At 42.2% G+C, this 15648-nt stretch overlaps 1 protein-coding gene across 1 annotated transcript in view; it reads right to left on the bottom strand.

Annotated features, from left to right (window-relative positions):
* The window catches only part of PSMD11 (proteasome 26S subunit, non-ATPase 11), a 31374-nt gene extending 17963 nt beyond the window's left edge, over positions 1-13411 (bottom strand). The window contains exons 1-3 of the mRNA XM_077852146.1: positions 13251-13411; positions 10890-10991; positions 4012-4136 (exon numbers count right to left, since the gene is read on the bottom strand). Of these exons, the coding sequence (XP_077708272.1) occupies positions 4012-4136; positions 10890-10991; positions 13251-13341 (318 nt within the window). The 5' untranslated portion in view covers positions 13342-13411. The remainder of the gene's footprint in view (positions 1-4011; positions 4137-10889; positions 10992-13250) is intronic.
* Positions 13412-15648: the final 2237 nt, after the last annotated feature.

The following is a 15648-nucleotide window of genomic DNA, read 5'->3' as shown; positions in this document are numbered from 1 at the left end:
GGAACAGAATATAATTCAAATAGACAGATCTTCTGCCTTTAGATCCTAAGTCCAAATTCAGTAAATAAACAGATGACATTATATGGTAATTTGGAGGATTCACCAATGAGATACTCAACGGAACCTTTGTAACTCACTGAAGCCCTCTGGTGGCTACTTAATCTCCAGTGCTAAACTCAACCAACCTCATTAAAAATTCTATGAAAACTAAAATAAAAGCAAGCCAAACACCATTTCAGAGTTTTGAGAGTTATGTTCTGAAAAGCCAAACTTGGGATCCCTGGGTGGCGCAGCGGTTTGGCGCCTGCCTTTGGCCCAGGGCGCGATCCTGGAGACCCGGGATCAAATCCCACGTCGGGCTCCCGGTGCATGGAGCCTGCTTCTCCCTCTGCCTGTCTCTGCCTCTCTCTCTCTCTCTCTGTGACTATCATAAATTAAAAAAAAAAAAAAAAATTTTTTGAAAAGCCAAACTCATAAGATCTCTGTTCATGACATGAATGGAACTGAAAATATCTCCTGAATGGGTTTAATAACGAAAATACAAGAGTCCTTGATAGTCCTACATGTCTTGGGAGGGCTTAGAAATGCTTACCATCCCAATTTTATCCAGGGAGCTTTTTCAAAGAATACAAAAATGGATGCCAAGGCTCCTGACTCAAGTTGTCTGGAATACAGCCTGGCCACCCAGATGTAGGTCTCTAGTTAAGAAACACTGAATTCTAATCCATCATCTCACCTGTCCCCATTTCCCTGACAGTCCAGATGTGAAGTGGCTCCCTCAAGGTCGCATATCAGCTGCTGGAATCAGAACTTGACCCTATCTCCATGCTTTTGTTCAAGTCAGTACTGACATTTCTCCTAGAGCAGGGATTTTTCACAAACTGAACGGAGAATCTGTTATCCTTTACAGGGTGCGTAATTTTGCACTATCTAGTACTATAATTGGTGAAGCCAGCACCTCAATTCTAAGGAAAAATTTTAAAGGCCACTAGCCTTGCTATACAACTATTTTGTTTGAGGTTCTGCGCTTGGTTAATGCTAACAATGACTGATAAAGGGGTAAGAATATTTGAGAAGTCCCTGCTTCTGGAGAAAGCCTTTATTTGAGTACAAAAGCTTAATGTGATAGAAATCAGACATTTAAGTTTGAAATCAATACACTTAACCATTTTTTAAAATGCCTTATTAACTAAATCCTAATAGGAGAATAGTAACTACTATTCCAAGTCTGAAATTCTCTAACACAAACTCCTTTTTTCCACAGAAATAACTGTTTCAATAACAGGACTCAATGTCAGGTTTCTTAAAACATGCTACTGTTACTGCAGTTAGACTATACCAAAAATGGCTTCTCTTGGGCAACTACCTGGAGATCCCTGAAAGGTAAGGTTAATTTTGAGATTTCAGTTCACTATTTGGAAAGGGTCTGGCTCAGTTCCCTCCTCAACCCAATTCTCTACTACCCTCCCCTTGCCATCACCCCATCCTCACTCTCCCACTCCACCCCTTTTCTTTCTAGGCTCTAAAGCTTAGTGCTGCAATTGATTCAATCCTAATCTGATTTCTTATCACCTTTTGGAATACAACAAACTGAAAACTGTTTTGTAGACCTATCCAACTAACGGTTAGTTCCCAAGCAGAAAAAGGCAAGGAAAATCCCCTCCTCCATCCTCTTGGGTACCAAACTCCCCAATACAACTCCTAGCTTTTTTCAACAACGTTCGCAAACTTCTTTTGCCTCAGGCCACAATACTACTTATGACAGTGACCTATAACTTTGCTCCTCTATCCTTTCCCATCACTCAATGAAAGAATTTTAAAAGAACCTAGGATGTTCCAAGATGAACACATAACTCCAATATCTCCAAGTCAGAGACCTTGACTCACCTAGAGAAATGCAGTAACCACACTTAACACTTGTATCTCAAGTCACTAAATTTTTGTCTTATTTCAACAAAGTACCTCCTAAGCGTCAACCACTACCACAGGGAAGGCATTATACACACATTCCTTCAACAAATATTATTCTGTAACTCCTCTGGGCCAAACTATTCTAAGTGCCGAGGACACAGCACTGGACAGGGCAAAGTAGCTATCCTCAGGGAACTTCTATTCTAAGGAGGAAACAGATGTTAAAAAGGAAAATAAATATGAAGAAAAGTAAAGCAGACAGGATATTTTAGACAGGAAGGCCTAACCAGACACAGAGACACATGATAAAGGCTAGTAAACCCCACTAACAAAGACAGGAGAGGAGGGCTAAATTATGATTTAATAGACCTCCACAAAGGAGTAGAACTGCTTGTTACACAAATGCAGTTCCATCCACTGAGTCTACTCTATGTTATGGTAAGGGACAAATTCTGGAGACTTCAGTGTGCAAAAAAGCAGCTTTGTTAACTAATTTTTTTCTGCCTAAAAAGTTGCAAGTACCATGTATCAATCTATTTCAAACTAAGGTTTCTTGGCCCACTCATTATAAGGCACCCCATTTCAAACAAAAGATGGTGTCACTTTTTCATGAGAACAAGTACAATAAAAGAAAAGTTAAGGTTAGATAAGACTAACATCCCTTTAAAATCACTTTTTCTTTTAAATTATTCATAAAAAATATTTCTAATGCTTTGGTTAAAAAAAAAAAAAACAGCCATCTACAGCAGCCCGGGTGGCTCAGTGGTTTAGCACTGCCTTCAGCCCAGGGAGTGATCCTGGAGACCCAGGATCAAGTCCCACATCGGGCTCCCTGCATGGGGTCTGCTTCTCCCTCTGCCTGTGTCTCTGCCTCTCTCTCTCTCTCTCTCTCTCTCTCTATGTGTCTCTCATGAATAAAATCTTTAAAAAACAACAACAAAAAAAGCCACCTAAATATTAACTATTTTTTATTTACTATCACGAAACAGAGTGCTGCCACAAATTTGAAGACTTCTCTACAAATGAATTTTCTACAAATAAAGTTAGTTTATGGTGTTTAAACTAGGCCTCAAAGAATCATTAAGGCAAGAAAGCAGATTTTACCAAAGACCTGATTTCAAAGTGGGATCCCTATGTCCTAGATTTCTAAAATTCCTCACTATTTACTCAGAATGCTACTGTGCCCTTTCATACCTTTTATTTATACACCCACAGGGGCCAGAGCAAACAATTAGACATATAACCAACCAGCAATTCCTACCCTTGTCCTTATATTACCTGACATATTATATATTTGTTTATTGCCTGCCTTCCTCATTAAAATATAATCCCCATGAGAGCAGTCACTATGTTTTTATAAATGTAATCCCATGTAACTATGTTTAACACATAGCCCACACTCAGTGAATACTGAGCAATGTACCTATAGAAAAGACAACTATGTTCTTTCTACAAACAGATTCAACCATAATCTATCCTACTTGGATCTGCTGCTTTTTACTGAGTAAGTTTTAACTTTGGTAGTGTCTCCTCCTGAACTGCAGAAAATATATCTTTGAAAAGTTCAGAAGAGGCTGATTCCAAAGAGGCACTCTTCAGTACGGTTCAGGGTCTGGTCTAAACTTGTAGAGGACATGTACAGGTACACCAGAGTCACTTCCGCACAGATGAGACACAAACAGATGGATGCTCACCCCTCCATAAAGGCATATACGCAGTACAAAACACGCCAAGAAGGGATGCCACAAGACTTATTTAGTGCTCACAGGGAGCTTTGTGACACAGAATGAAAGGTACCACAGACACAAAAAACATTACAAAGGTGTGGCAATACAATACCTCAAAGACAAGAATCAGTTTGTGACCCTGATGTAATGAGGATTCCAGGGACCACTGACAATCTCCACTTACAAAGCAAAGCATGGAACAGACCCAAAGTATCAAATGCCCTGTAACAAAGAGAAACTGACATGATAAGTCCTGAGCTGTCCTCCCAGCTATCCCTTCCACATTAGTACCACAGTGCAGGCAGGCATTTCTTTCACTGAAACAGACTTTTTTTTTTCCTATTGTCTACCTTCTGCCATTAAAGTAGCTTACCTCCTGCCCTGTTGCTGCTTCCATATCAAGAAAGAGATCAAGAAGAGATCGGACCAGACGAGCTGCCTTAGCCTTGCTGATGGAATTCAAGAAGGGTCGCACATACTTCAGGAGTCCTCCAAGCTCTGTGTGGAAGGCAATTCAGAAAAGAAAAAGGAAACATCAATATTAGAAACTAGAAAATATCCATTAAAATAGTGACCCAAGATCATAAAATCCATCCTATGTCACTGTAAATCAGTCTAAATTAAGCATAGTAAGAATTTAAAGCATTCTTAGAAGGTAACAGAGTAGCAAAAATGAGTGAACAACATATACCAAATTTGTATTCTATTCCGCACTCACCTACTTGATTACTATGAGGGCCCTGGGAAAAGCTCACCTCTCTTGGCCTCATTTACCTGTTTTAATGACAGATAAACAGCAAAGTGCTCATAGTCTCAGAGCACAGTTTTCTACAACATGAAATATGCTGTGTCTCTGACACCTGAGGTAAAATCAACTTCCTCACAAACCTGATGAGGTTATGGGAGGGGTGTTTTGTTGTTGCTGAATTTCCAAGTCCATCATGGCAGCTGTCCTTTAAACAGAAGGTATTCAATTCCAGGTTCCCTTCTCCTCCTCTCCCAAAGTTCTCCCCAGTTTAACCTTTTAGCAATATCACTTCCCTGGCACTCTGGCACTGAATAAACTTTTCACAGAAAACTTATGGTATTTTCCCTTTAAAGATATTCTAATCCCAAAAAAAAAAAAAAAAAAAAAAAAAGATATTCTATCCCTTAAAGATATACCTAAAATTCTTCATCTATCTGAAAGCCTAAGTCTTTTTTTTTAAGATCTTATTTATTTATTTGAGAAAGAGAGAGAGAAAACACAAGTAGGGGCAAGAGGCAGAGGGAGAGGGAGAAGCAGACTCCACGCTGAGCAGGAAAAGCCCCACGCGGGGCCACCCAGATGCCCCTGCAAAACCTAAGTTTTAAACTATGAACAAAAAAAGTGTTCAGCACAGAAGTTTCTCTCCCCTCTGATAGGAAAAAAAAGGTGGTACAGTCATTTTAAGGGAGCGGCTTTAGAAACAAGAGAAAAAATTACAGAATATTTCAACTCAATAACTACAGAAGTACTCTTGGAATGTAGGTTAAAATTACTTTAGTGCCACGGCTTCATTAATATTCTCCAATTGTGGACTCACCCTCCTGAGGATTCTAATTCAGGGCAAGCAAACCTCACCCTCCTGAGAATGCTAATTCAGGGTCCTGAAATCCTCATCTGCCTGAATAGTCACAGGATACATGGGACTGTGTCAGGTACAAAAGGAACTTTATACAGTGGAAAAGCTCATCTTTACCTTCACTTCCCAGTATTGACCTGAGATTCCACCAAGATTTTCCCCATTATGCTATTTCATTCACCCCTGCATAGACTACACATGCTTCTGCTTTCATGCCGCACTCCCACTGCATTCCCATGGAGAATTTCTCACCCATCTTCTTGACTTATATAAACCTTAGATATCCTTTTAGGTCCAGCTAAAGTCCTATTGAGTATTCCATGCTAACTACAGGCTACAATGATTTCTCCCTCTCAAATTCCTTTTACACTTGTACAAAGCTTTTTAAAAGTAGTCTACTACAGGGCAGCCCCGGTGGTGCAGCGGTTTGGCGCCACCTGCAGCCCGGGGCTTGATCCTGGAGACCCTGGATCTAGTCTCCTGTCAGGCACTCTGCATGGTGCCTGCTTATCTCTCTCTCTCTCTCTCTCTCTCTGTGTGTGTGTGTGTGTGTGTGTCTCTCTCAATAAATAAATAAAGTCTTAAAAAAAAAAAAAGTAGTCTACTACAATGTCCCTTCCCCCACAGTATTTCCTACTATGCTGGAACAATTTTTTTTTTTTAAGATTTTATTTATTTATTAATGAGAGACCCAGAGAGAGAGAGAGAGAGGCAGAGACACAGGCAGAAGGAGAAGCAGGCTCCATGCAAGGAGCCCAACGTGGGACTCGATCCCGGGACTCCAGGATCACGCCCTGGGCCGAAGGCAGGTGCTAAACCGCTGAGCCACCCAGGGATCCCAATGCTGGAACAATTATGAACAATCTCTAATGATAGGAATGTTCAGAAAGCAGACTATTTGAATGTTAGTCAAATTTATTTGTTCTTTTTTAAAACACAAGTCTTTAGCCTCCCTCCACATGGCCTCAAATTTCTGAAGATAACTACCATTTATATCTCCTAACTTTCCCTTTCTTCAAGCAAAACATCTTTAGCTATTTCAACTGTTCCTCCAATGTTCTGGTTTCTAGATTCCTTGTCACCAAATAGACTCTAATTTGCAAACGTAACACTTGTAGTACCCAGAATGGAAAACAATTCTCCAGGTAGGGTCTGACCAGAAGAGTCATGGCCTAATTCTCTTGATCTGGCCACCACATGTAACACAAGATAGCCTACTTCCTTTCTTCTAATAGGACTTTTGTTTAGGCTGAATCCATTAAGGTCTTTTTTGCATAGACCAGTAATTCCTCACCTTCCTCTGTTTTGATAAATACTTTTAAGAAAAAAAAAAAAAAAAAAAAAAAAAAAAAAACCTTTTAAGTATATAGCTTTATAATTGCCACACTGAATTTAATCTTGCTGGCTTTGGCAATAACTCTGAATCTTAATTCTGTCCTCTACTATACTGAGTCATCTACAAAAATAAGCAGGCCTTCTGAAATGGCTTTAGCCATAATGCCAGATGCTGACCAGAAGAACAAGGACAGATCCCTATGACATGATGCTAGAGACTTCCCTCTAGGTTGACAAATGATCTTTACCTGTACCTATCATTAAAATTATGGTAAATGTTCAAATACCTTGTTTACCTATCAATATTATGGCAAATGTTCAAATGCCTTCTTTACATCAGATATGTACTCTAACCCAGAGGTTGGCAAACTTTTTCTATGACAGGCCAGATAATTAAGTATTTTCAGCTTTTTGGGCTCTGTGGTCTCAACTCAGTCACTGTAGTGCAAAAGCAATCATAAACATCATGTAAACAAATGGGTGTGGCTGGGTTCCAAGAAAACTTTATTTACAAAAAGCAAGTAGCAAGCCACTGTCTGTGGAGCCCTGCAAACCAAAGAGAATGAAGGTGAGTTTGAAATCATCTTTTCTTGGGACACCTGGGTGGCTCAGTTGTTAAGCATCTGCCTTTGGCTCAGGGCATGATCCCAGAGTCCCGGGACTGAGTCCCACATGGGGCCTCCTGCATGGAGTCTGCTTCTCCCTCTATGTCTCTGCCTCTCTATCTCTCTGTCTCTGATGAATAAATAAATAAACAAAATCTTAAAAAAAAAGAAAGAAAGAAAAGAAATAATCTCTTTTTAATAAACCCATGGTCTTAAGTGATTAAAACCTACTTATCAAATAATCTGTCCCAGATATTAGTGATTACTGGTTTAAAGAGTCTAGAAGTTATCCTTTTCATTATCTTCAGGCAAAGTGAAATAATGTTTGCCCATCCTCAGTTTCCTTAATACTTCTCCATCCTCCAAGACTTTTCTCAGAATAATAGTGGCTCTATAAATATATCTGCTAGAACTATGCTTTTGAAATTAAAAGACAGAAACTGTCAGAGCCTAGAGACTTGAACTTATTTAAAGAGCGTATCTGCTCTCTCTCCTCTCACCTACCTTGTCTTTAATTCTCTCATTCTGATGTTTTTTCTTTTTGAAAGTCATTTTTCTTCCTGGAAAAGGCTAAAGTGAAACATGAACTAAGCAGCCTGCCCTTTGCTCTAGCACCTGCTAGATTCTATTATCTGCTCCAAGCACTGATAGTGTGTTATTCTTCTTATCCTAACAGAGAAACAAATGACCTCTTAGTTGCAAAAGATTCAGCTCACTTTTCATTTCAGTCTATTGCTACTATTCATTCTTGGTTATATTCCCTGTTTCTTTCCATTTTCATATATACTAATTTTTTTTAATTCCCAAAGAATCATACTGATTTCTTCTTCCTACTGAGATTATTTACAATTACATGACCAGAACTTCCTTTTGAGAATCTCACAGAACTCAAAATAATCCTTTTAGAATCTCAGGCTATGAAATCTGCAGATCCTGAACCTAGCCATCATGTATGATGATGCTCATCACCACTTTCAACCACTATTATGAACAACCTTGCCTTATTCACTAATTCCCAAATTACTGTCTAGGTCAGGGACCTTCCCTTAAATTTTTTGAATGGAATACTTACACAGTCCTAACTGTATATTAAGTGCATAATATAACAAAATTGAAGATTAATAGACTAGACAGATTTTCTGTTCTCAGGAAACCGAAAATCAAAGGAAACATAAACCTATCAATTATGAACAGCAAAGTTAGGTACATATGGAGGCCCCAAGACTTCCTTAGGGTTTCTATTGTATATACCTATACTCATCAAACTCTTTCTTAGAAAACAATGGTAGGGCAGCCCCCGGTGACGCAGTGGTTTAGAGCCGCCTGCAGCCCAGGGCGTGATCCTGGAGACCCAGGATCAAGTCCCACGTCAGGCTCCTGCATGGAGCCTACTTCTCCCTCTACCTGTGTCTCTGCCTCTCTCTCTCTGTGTCTCTCATGAATAAATAAATAAAATAAAAATCTTAAAAGAAAAAGAAAACAATGGTAAATAACCTGGAAAAGTTTCTGAAGTCCTTATGATTCACCTGTTAAATTTCAATAGGTTTAGCTATACACTTCTCAACTTCTCAGGTTCTGAGTCACACAAAGGGGAGAGGCAAGGAATAAGGAGAGAACAAAGCATAAAACAGGAATTTCAAGCAAAACAGTTAACATTTTTGGATAAAATTTTTAAATGCTGACTATACTACATGCTATTTGTAATTATCCATGCTACTGGAGGAAAATAGATATTTGGAAATTTCAACAGCAGAAAAATCTTAAACTTTCCCCTTCTAATTCTTTCTGGAAAATTACCTTATTAATCATATTTTGTATGGACTAATTACCAAAACTATTATGCAGCCTCAAGCTCACATTGACTGACAGGCAAAAGGAATCCATAAATATGTTAAATAGGAGAGAAGTCAGTATAAAATGAACAAAACAGGGATGGCTGGCTGGCTCAGCTGGAAGAGCATGTGACCCTTGATCTGAGGGTCGAGCTGGAGCCCTGTGTTGGCTGTAGAGATTACTAAGAAAATAAACTTTAAAAAATAAATAAATAAAATGAAAAAAACAGCAGCAACCACTAATAACCCATAAGTGAGTATGGAAAGCAAGAATCATTACACCACAAGGCCATGAGCTCTGAAGTGGGACAAACTGGCTCAAATCCTGGCTCTCCCACATACTATGAGTGATCTTTGATAAGTTATTTACCTCTTCTTTGCTCAATTTCTTCAGGTATAAAATGGACAACGGTGTCTATCTTACTGAGTTGCTTTGAGGATGCAATAAACTAAATCAAATTTGTGCTTAAAATAGTAACTAGTTGACAGCATTTAAGAACTGTTTTATTGGGATCCCTGGGTGGCGCAGTGGTTTGGCGCCTGCCTTTGGCCCAGGGCGCGATCCTGGAGACCCGGGATCGAATCCCACATCAGGCTCCCGGTGCATGGAGTCTGCTTCTCCCTCTGCCTGTGTCTCTGCCTCTCTCTCTCTCTGTGACTATCATAAATAAATAAATAAATAAATAAATAAATAAATAAATAAATAAGATTAAAAAAAAACTGTTTTATTATAACTTCAAATGATATTTTAAATAAGATACAAAACCCATATAAACACACCCTCCCAAATGCATACATCTTTACTCAATTTTCTATTAACTAAGCCTAATTAATCAATGTTAGTCATCCTTAATTGTGAAAAATCTTAGTTCTCAAGTTCAAGAAGTTTTGCTAACTGACACAAAGTAATTCACAAGGTCACTTGACCAGAACTTAATCCATTCTACATTAGATAAGATCTATATTCACTTTAAAACTGACTTTTAAAAAATCATCCATTTTGGGATCCCTGGGTGGCGCAGCGGTTTAGCGCCCGCCTTTGGCCCAGGGCGCGATCCTGGAGACCCGGGATCGAATCCCACGTCGGGCTCCTGGTGCATGGAGCCTGCTTCTCCCTCTGCCTATGTCTCCGCCTCTCTCTCTCTCTCTCTCTCTCTCTGTGTGTGACTATCATAAATAAATAAAAATTTTTTTAAAAAATCATCCATTTTAAGCTTAAGCTACCTTCTAAATACTATTACCACTTTACTGGTCAAAGTCCCTTCCTGGTCTCTTATTCCAATGACTCTTATTCTAAGGACACACCCATCATCAGAAAGTCATTTCAAACCTAGAAACTCAATTGTTCAATTACAGCTAGAACATCTGGGCAATGATATGCACAAAGTCCCAGGTAATAATGGAGAAATCTCAAGGCTTTTCCATCATATGTCTCACTGTCTATCAGGAAAAAGCGACAGCTAGTCACTTACTTGAATGCAAAATCCCTCGTCATTTTCAAGTCAGGGGCCCAAGTCCCTATCCACCTTAAATAAATCAGTGCTGAAATCACTAAGATAGCTGCTACTCGCGCTGCTGCCTTTATGTAAAGGAACACAGTAAAAATTCAAACCAGAAACAAATCACAGATCACTATATCCCAAGAAGAAAGGACTTTCCCTCACCTGCAGAACAAAACTGTTCCAGGAAAGAAGTGAGTTTAAAGGTCCACCTAACTTCCTGCTAAAAAAACTGAAGCTCAATAAGTTGATGATAGCATGGATTTATACCACCAATACACTGTGTGGATGCATCCCTATGTTCCTCTACTCCAACAGAAACTTGAAACTTCAACATTTCAGGTAAAAGAGAAAGCAACCCATTTGCAGCACTCACCTGCAGCTTGTCCAGTCTTCGCCAAGAGAGACCCCAGTTCCAGGATACTCTGCTCTTTGACCTGCACTGCCTCCTCATCATTCTCCTGAATGTCACGCTTCACTGGGAGAGGAAAATGCAAACCTTCTTAGAATTCTGACAAAAAATGAAGACTGAGGGAAATTTCACCCTCACAAGAACAACACAAACTCAGTTACGAAAAGACAAAATCTAGAGAACTTAAAAAAAAAAAAAAAACCTCCTAAAAAAGTGAAACCATCATGTAAGATATGTCCCATGTAAGTTATAGATTACTGATTTTAAATGTGCCTTTTCAAAAAAAAAAAAAAAAGGTGCCTTTTCATTCTATGAATCAGAATTCCCCTTACCCATATACATTGAGATTTGTTGCTGTCACTTGGTTAAAGCAAAATTCAAACAAGTTCTTCATACTTGTGGTGGTAAGCCCTACACTAGGCACTTTGTTACTGAATATATTAAACATGCCTAAATGTTTACATGCCACAAAGTAAAATCAAAAAACCATCATTTACAGAGGACTAAAAAAGTAGTCTTTCAATAAACTTTAACCTGCAGAAAGCCTCACTAATGGGTGTGCTAGGGATAAGCAGTTGTACGAAGCCATTCAGGAAAAACAACCCAATCAAAGCTCCAGTGAGGTCCCTAGGAGGGATCACTGCTTTATAATGGATTCAGGACCTGTTAAAATAACTTTGTGCTATCCGTCCCACTTTCAACTGTTAATAACTATTTTACCACTCAAACACTGAATAACCTCTTGGAGTCTGTGGTGATAATTTTAGTGACCATCATTAGTTATCACTTCTCTTACAAAGAAAGCATCATGACTTGACAAAAACCACGACTTAGATACTCCATGATGGAGTCTGGAAAAAGTAAGACTGTAACCATCATGACTCAAGCTTGCTCTAACAGGGAAGCTTTCAGGGAACCTCCCCCCCACCCCCACCACCACCGTAGAGCGGACAATCACAGAGTGTTCCGACTATAATGACAGTTTACCATAATTTTACCACTTTATGAAAGACAAAATACTAGGCACTAAACAAAAAATAAAATAAAACCCATGCTTTTCAGATGTGTGTGTACTCACAGAATAAAAATGTGTACGTGGTTTTAAAGAGGATGCTGGTTCTGTAATTCTGACTTAATTCAAGATGAGAACTTCTAAACGAAAACCTCTCATTTACCACAGATGCATCTTAACCCCCCTAAGATAAAGCCACCCAGATCCTGTCACGGTCTTTGCTCCACGCACGCCAGTCAGGAATACCACACTTCAACAGACCAGCAAGTCCACCTCCGAGCCAGCATCCCGAAGGTCTCGCGTACACGTGCGTTCTTACGCTACTTGTTGATCCGGTCTGAATCTTCTCAAGCTACGTGAGAGAGATCGCACCGCCACAGGTGCAGCGAGGGGCCAGCCCTTCACCACGGAACGTGCAAAGCCTCCTCTGTCATCACCAATCCATTTCTCTTCGCACCTGAACCCCGGAAGAGACTTGTCGGAGGCGACTGGCTGGAGCTCCCGTCTCAGTTACCCGGGGGCGTGAAGGTGTAAGGCAATCTACTACAAATCGACTTCGATGTTCTCCGGCGACCCGACAACTAACTCCCCGAACTCCCTTCCCACGCCTGCAGGAGAGACCTGCCAGGGCGATTAGTCACCTCGTGTGCCCGGGCGGTCCCCGGTCGCTCCCGCACCCGACACGGCGGCAAAGCACCGTCTCGGGCACCTCTTCAAACCAAATGCCAGGCTGCAGTGTGTGTCCCCTCCGTGTTTCCCACACTCCCTTTAGCGCAGCCTTTCGCCGCGGGGCTGGGGGTAGGTGGTGGCAGCTCCACGCGTCCCGAGGAACACAACTCCGAGAGAAAGGCGAGCGCTCGCGCGGCCACCGGAGCGGGCTGCGCTGATAACAACGGCGGGAAGCGCTGCGTACGGCGGGTTTCGCCGGGCCCCTCCACTCGAGGCTCAGTCCTGTCGGCGACAAGCCCGCGGGGCGGCACCGCTCGCGGTCCCGGGCCAGCCCGCACGGGCCGGAGCAGCGGCAAGGCTGGAAGTGGCGGCGGCCCCGGCGCGGCCCACCCTCGCTCCACGCCGAGCCCACCGTGAGTCAGCAGCCGGCGAGCGGACCCCCGGGCTGCCTCGCGGCTTCCCACCCGGTGGGACCCCGCTGGCTCCAGGGAGCTGCTAGCGGCCTGTGCCCCCGGCCCGGCCCCCCTCACACACAGTGAGTCAGCAGCCCCGGAGCCGGCTAGCCCGGCCCCGCGCCGCCGCCGCCGCCCCACACACGGCGAGCTGAGCCGGCAGGGCCAGAGAGGGGGCAGGGCGACCTTTACCGATGGAGTGGAGAATGTCGATGGAGGCCTCCCGGTCAGTGCTGAGTAGAGACTGGGCTCTCTGGAACTCCACCACCGCCGCCGCCGCCATCTTACCGCTTTCACACCGTCCCTGGCCGCGGCCGCCGACGCCGGAAACACACTCCCGGAAAGCCCGCCCTCGCACCCCTCTTAGCCCATGGTTCCCCCCCCCCGCCCTCTCCCGCTCCCAGAGCACCACGGGAGTTGTAGTCTTGCCGCGCGGGTCGGGGATTGAGGGGCGAGGGAGGAGAGCTGGGGCGCCCCAGCTAGTGGGCGGCAAGCTCCCCAGCACCGCCTAGCGGCCGACCGCCGGGAGAAAGAGGCGGTGCCTAAGAATTAAAGCCGAAGGCTAGTCCCCACCCACCCCAAAAGAAGCAACTCTCCTACCTCGCCCTTGACGGGACGTTTTGAGCACCTGCCTAGGTATTCATTGAAAAACGTTTGGCTTCCTTTGTAGCTTCCACGTTTAAGCATTCATTCAGGGCAATAAACGATCTTATTAGTGCTCACTGCGGCACACAAAGAATAGCACCATTCAAAGGCATTCAAGTGTCGAACAACATCTCTCTCTGTGTCACACACACACACACACACACACACACACACACATGCGCACACTTCCCAGGCTAGAATCCTAAAGAATCAAACAGGATCATAGCCAGCCTGTGATTAAGCCCATCAGCGTCGGGAGAACTGATGTTAGAAAGTGAAATACCATCTCTGCCCCATTCACTCAATAAATCCCTCTTGGGGGGTTCACATGGGACTCTAATGGCTACCTGAACTCTCTGCTCAGAAAAGAAAAAAAAAAAGGATTTTTCTAATATCTCTAGTTTCTTCAACTAGAATCACAGATATCTGAAAGGCTGCCAAGTGAAAAGAGAAAAGACATACTGTGTGACCACTGAGGGGTGAGCTTAAGGGAAGCACTAAAAATACACAGAGGCAATGCAATATGAGGATTATGAAGACAATCCAAAACCAGAATATGTTGTCCCCTAAAGGGACCTGTAAAGGGAATCAACATTGCACTCCTCTTTGACTGGGTTAGGCAATTTATACATTTTTCTTTTATCCTCCCAACAATGTCCTGTGAAGAAGGCATTATTTACACTCCTTTCACAGGTGAGGAATGGGGTTTAAAGTGATTTGGTGATACTTATATGAGCAGAAACTTATATTATCTGCAACTTAGGGAATGCATTCCTAGTTCCCGGGTGTGTCCAAAAGAAAACTGGATCACATCTCAACAAGTTGTAAACAAGATTCATGGCACTGGTGGGGAAATTGATTAAATGGCTTCTAGATTTCTCCTAATTCTGAGATACCATGAATCTCAGTATAAAACTAAACCTTTCTTTGCTTTAAAAAGTCATCCCTCCCTCCTCAATTTGGTGAGCAATCAATATATTGTACCATAATATTAGTGAGCTATAAAATTCTAAAGCTGAGAACAACAGGAAATAAATATCTTTAGCTTCTAAAGACCTACCAGTTCATCCTCACTACTTTAGTAAGTAAAAGATTTACTAAAAAATGACCAGACCAATCCTAAAACCTTCAGCTACTTCCAGGCTCCATCAGGAAGCGATAAAAAAAAAATCAAAAGGAACTCGTTAGAAGAAATCATGAAAGAGGATGAAATGCTCACCTCACTACCAAGAGGAAGCACTACAAAAGACTGGGGGTGTTTGTGAGATCTTTTTCCCAAGTTGGTGAGTCTTACTGACTACAGCAACCTAGCCATCTCTGTGCAGCCACCTTGGTAAGAGTTTTTTTAAGATTTTATTTATTTATTCATGAGAGACATAGAGAGGCAGAGACACAGGCCGAGGGAGAACAGAGTCCCCTTGGGGAGCCCAATGCAGGACTCAACCCTATGACCCCAGCATCATACCCTGAGCTGAAAGCAGACCAGGTGCCCTTAGTAAGAGTTTTGAGGTGAGCCAGCCCTTTCTCACCAGGAGATTGGGGCTTTATGTATATTCATGAAGATGGTTACCACTTTTGGCCTACAGAATTCTGAATTAGGGAAGGAGGCTGATACATTCCACAATTGGACAAGGAGAAAGGGCAGCAATGGGACAGCCTCCACTACCTGTGTTTGGCATAGACAGGTGGCCAATTCAATAGGCCCACCATTCAATTTCCCACCAGAGTGAAAAGACCCAGTAATAAGAGACTAGAAGGGTGGACATCAAGAAGCAATGACTGAAAAAGGATCTTAAGGTTCACAGGAATAGCCTCTAAAGAACCCATAAATCACATGGACCTCTGCTTCTAATGATATGAGTCATGTGAGACACTTTTACTTCCTTTCTTTAATCCCTCGCCTACTTCCCTGCTCTCCCCAAACACACGCCTCACCCTTAAAGCC

Source organism: Canis aureus, chromosome 16 (assembly GCF_053574225.1).
Source record: "Canis aureus isolate CA01 chromosome 16, VMU_Caureus_v.1.0, whole genome shotgun sequence".
Taxonomy (NCBI): domain Eukaryota; kingdom Metazoa; phylum Chordata; class Mammalia; order Carnivora; family Canidae; genus Canis; species Canis aureus.
This window is presented reverse-complemented; position numbering and strand designations above follow the sequence as displayed.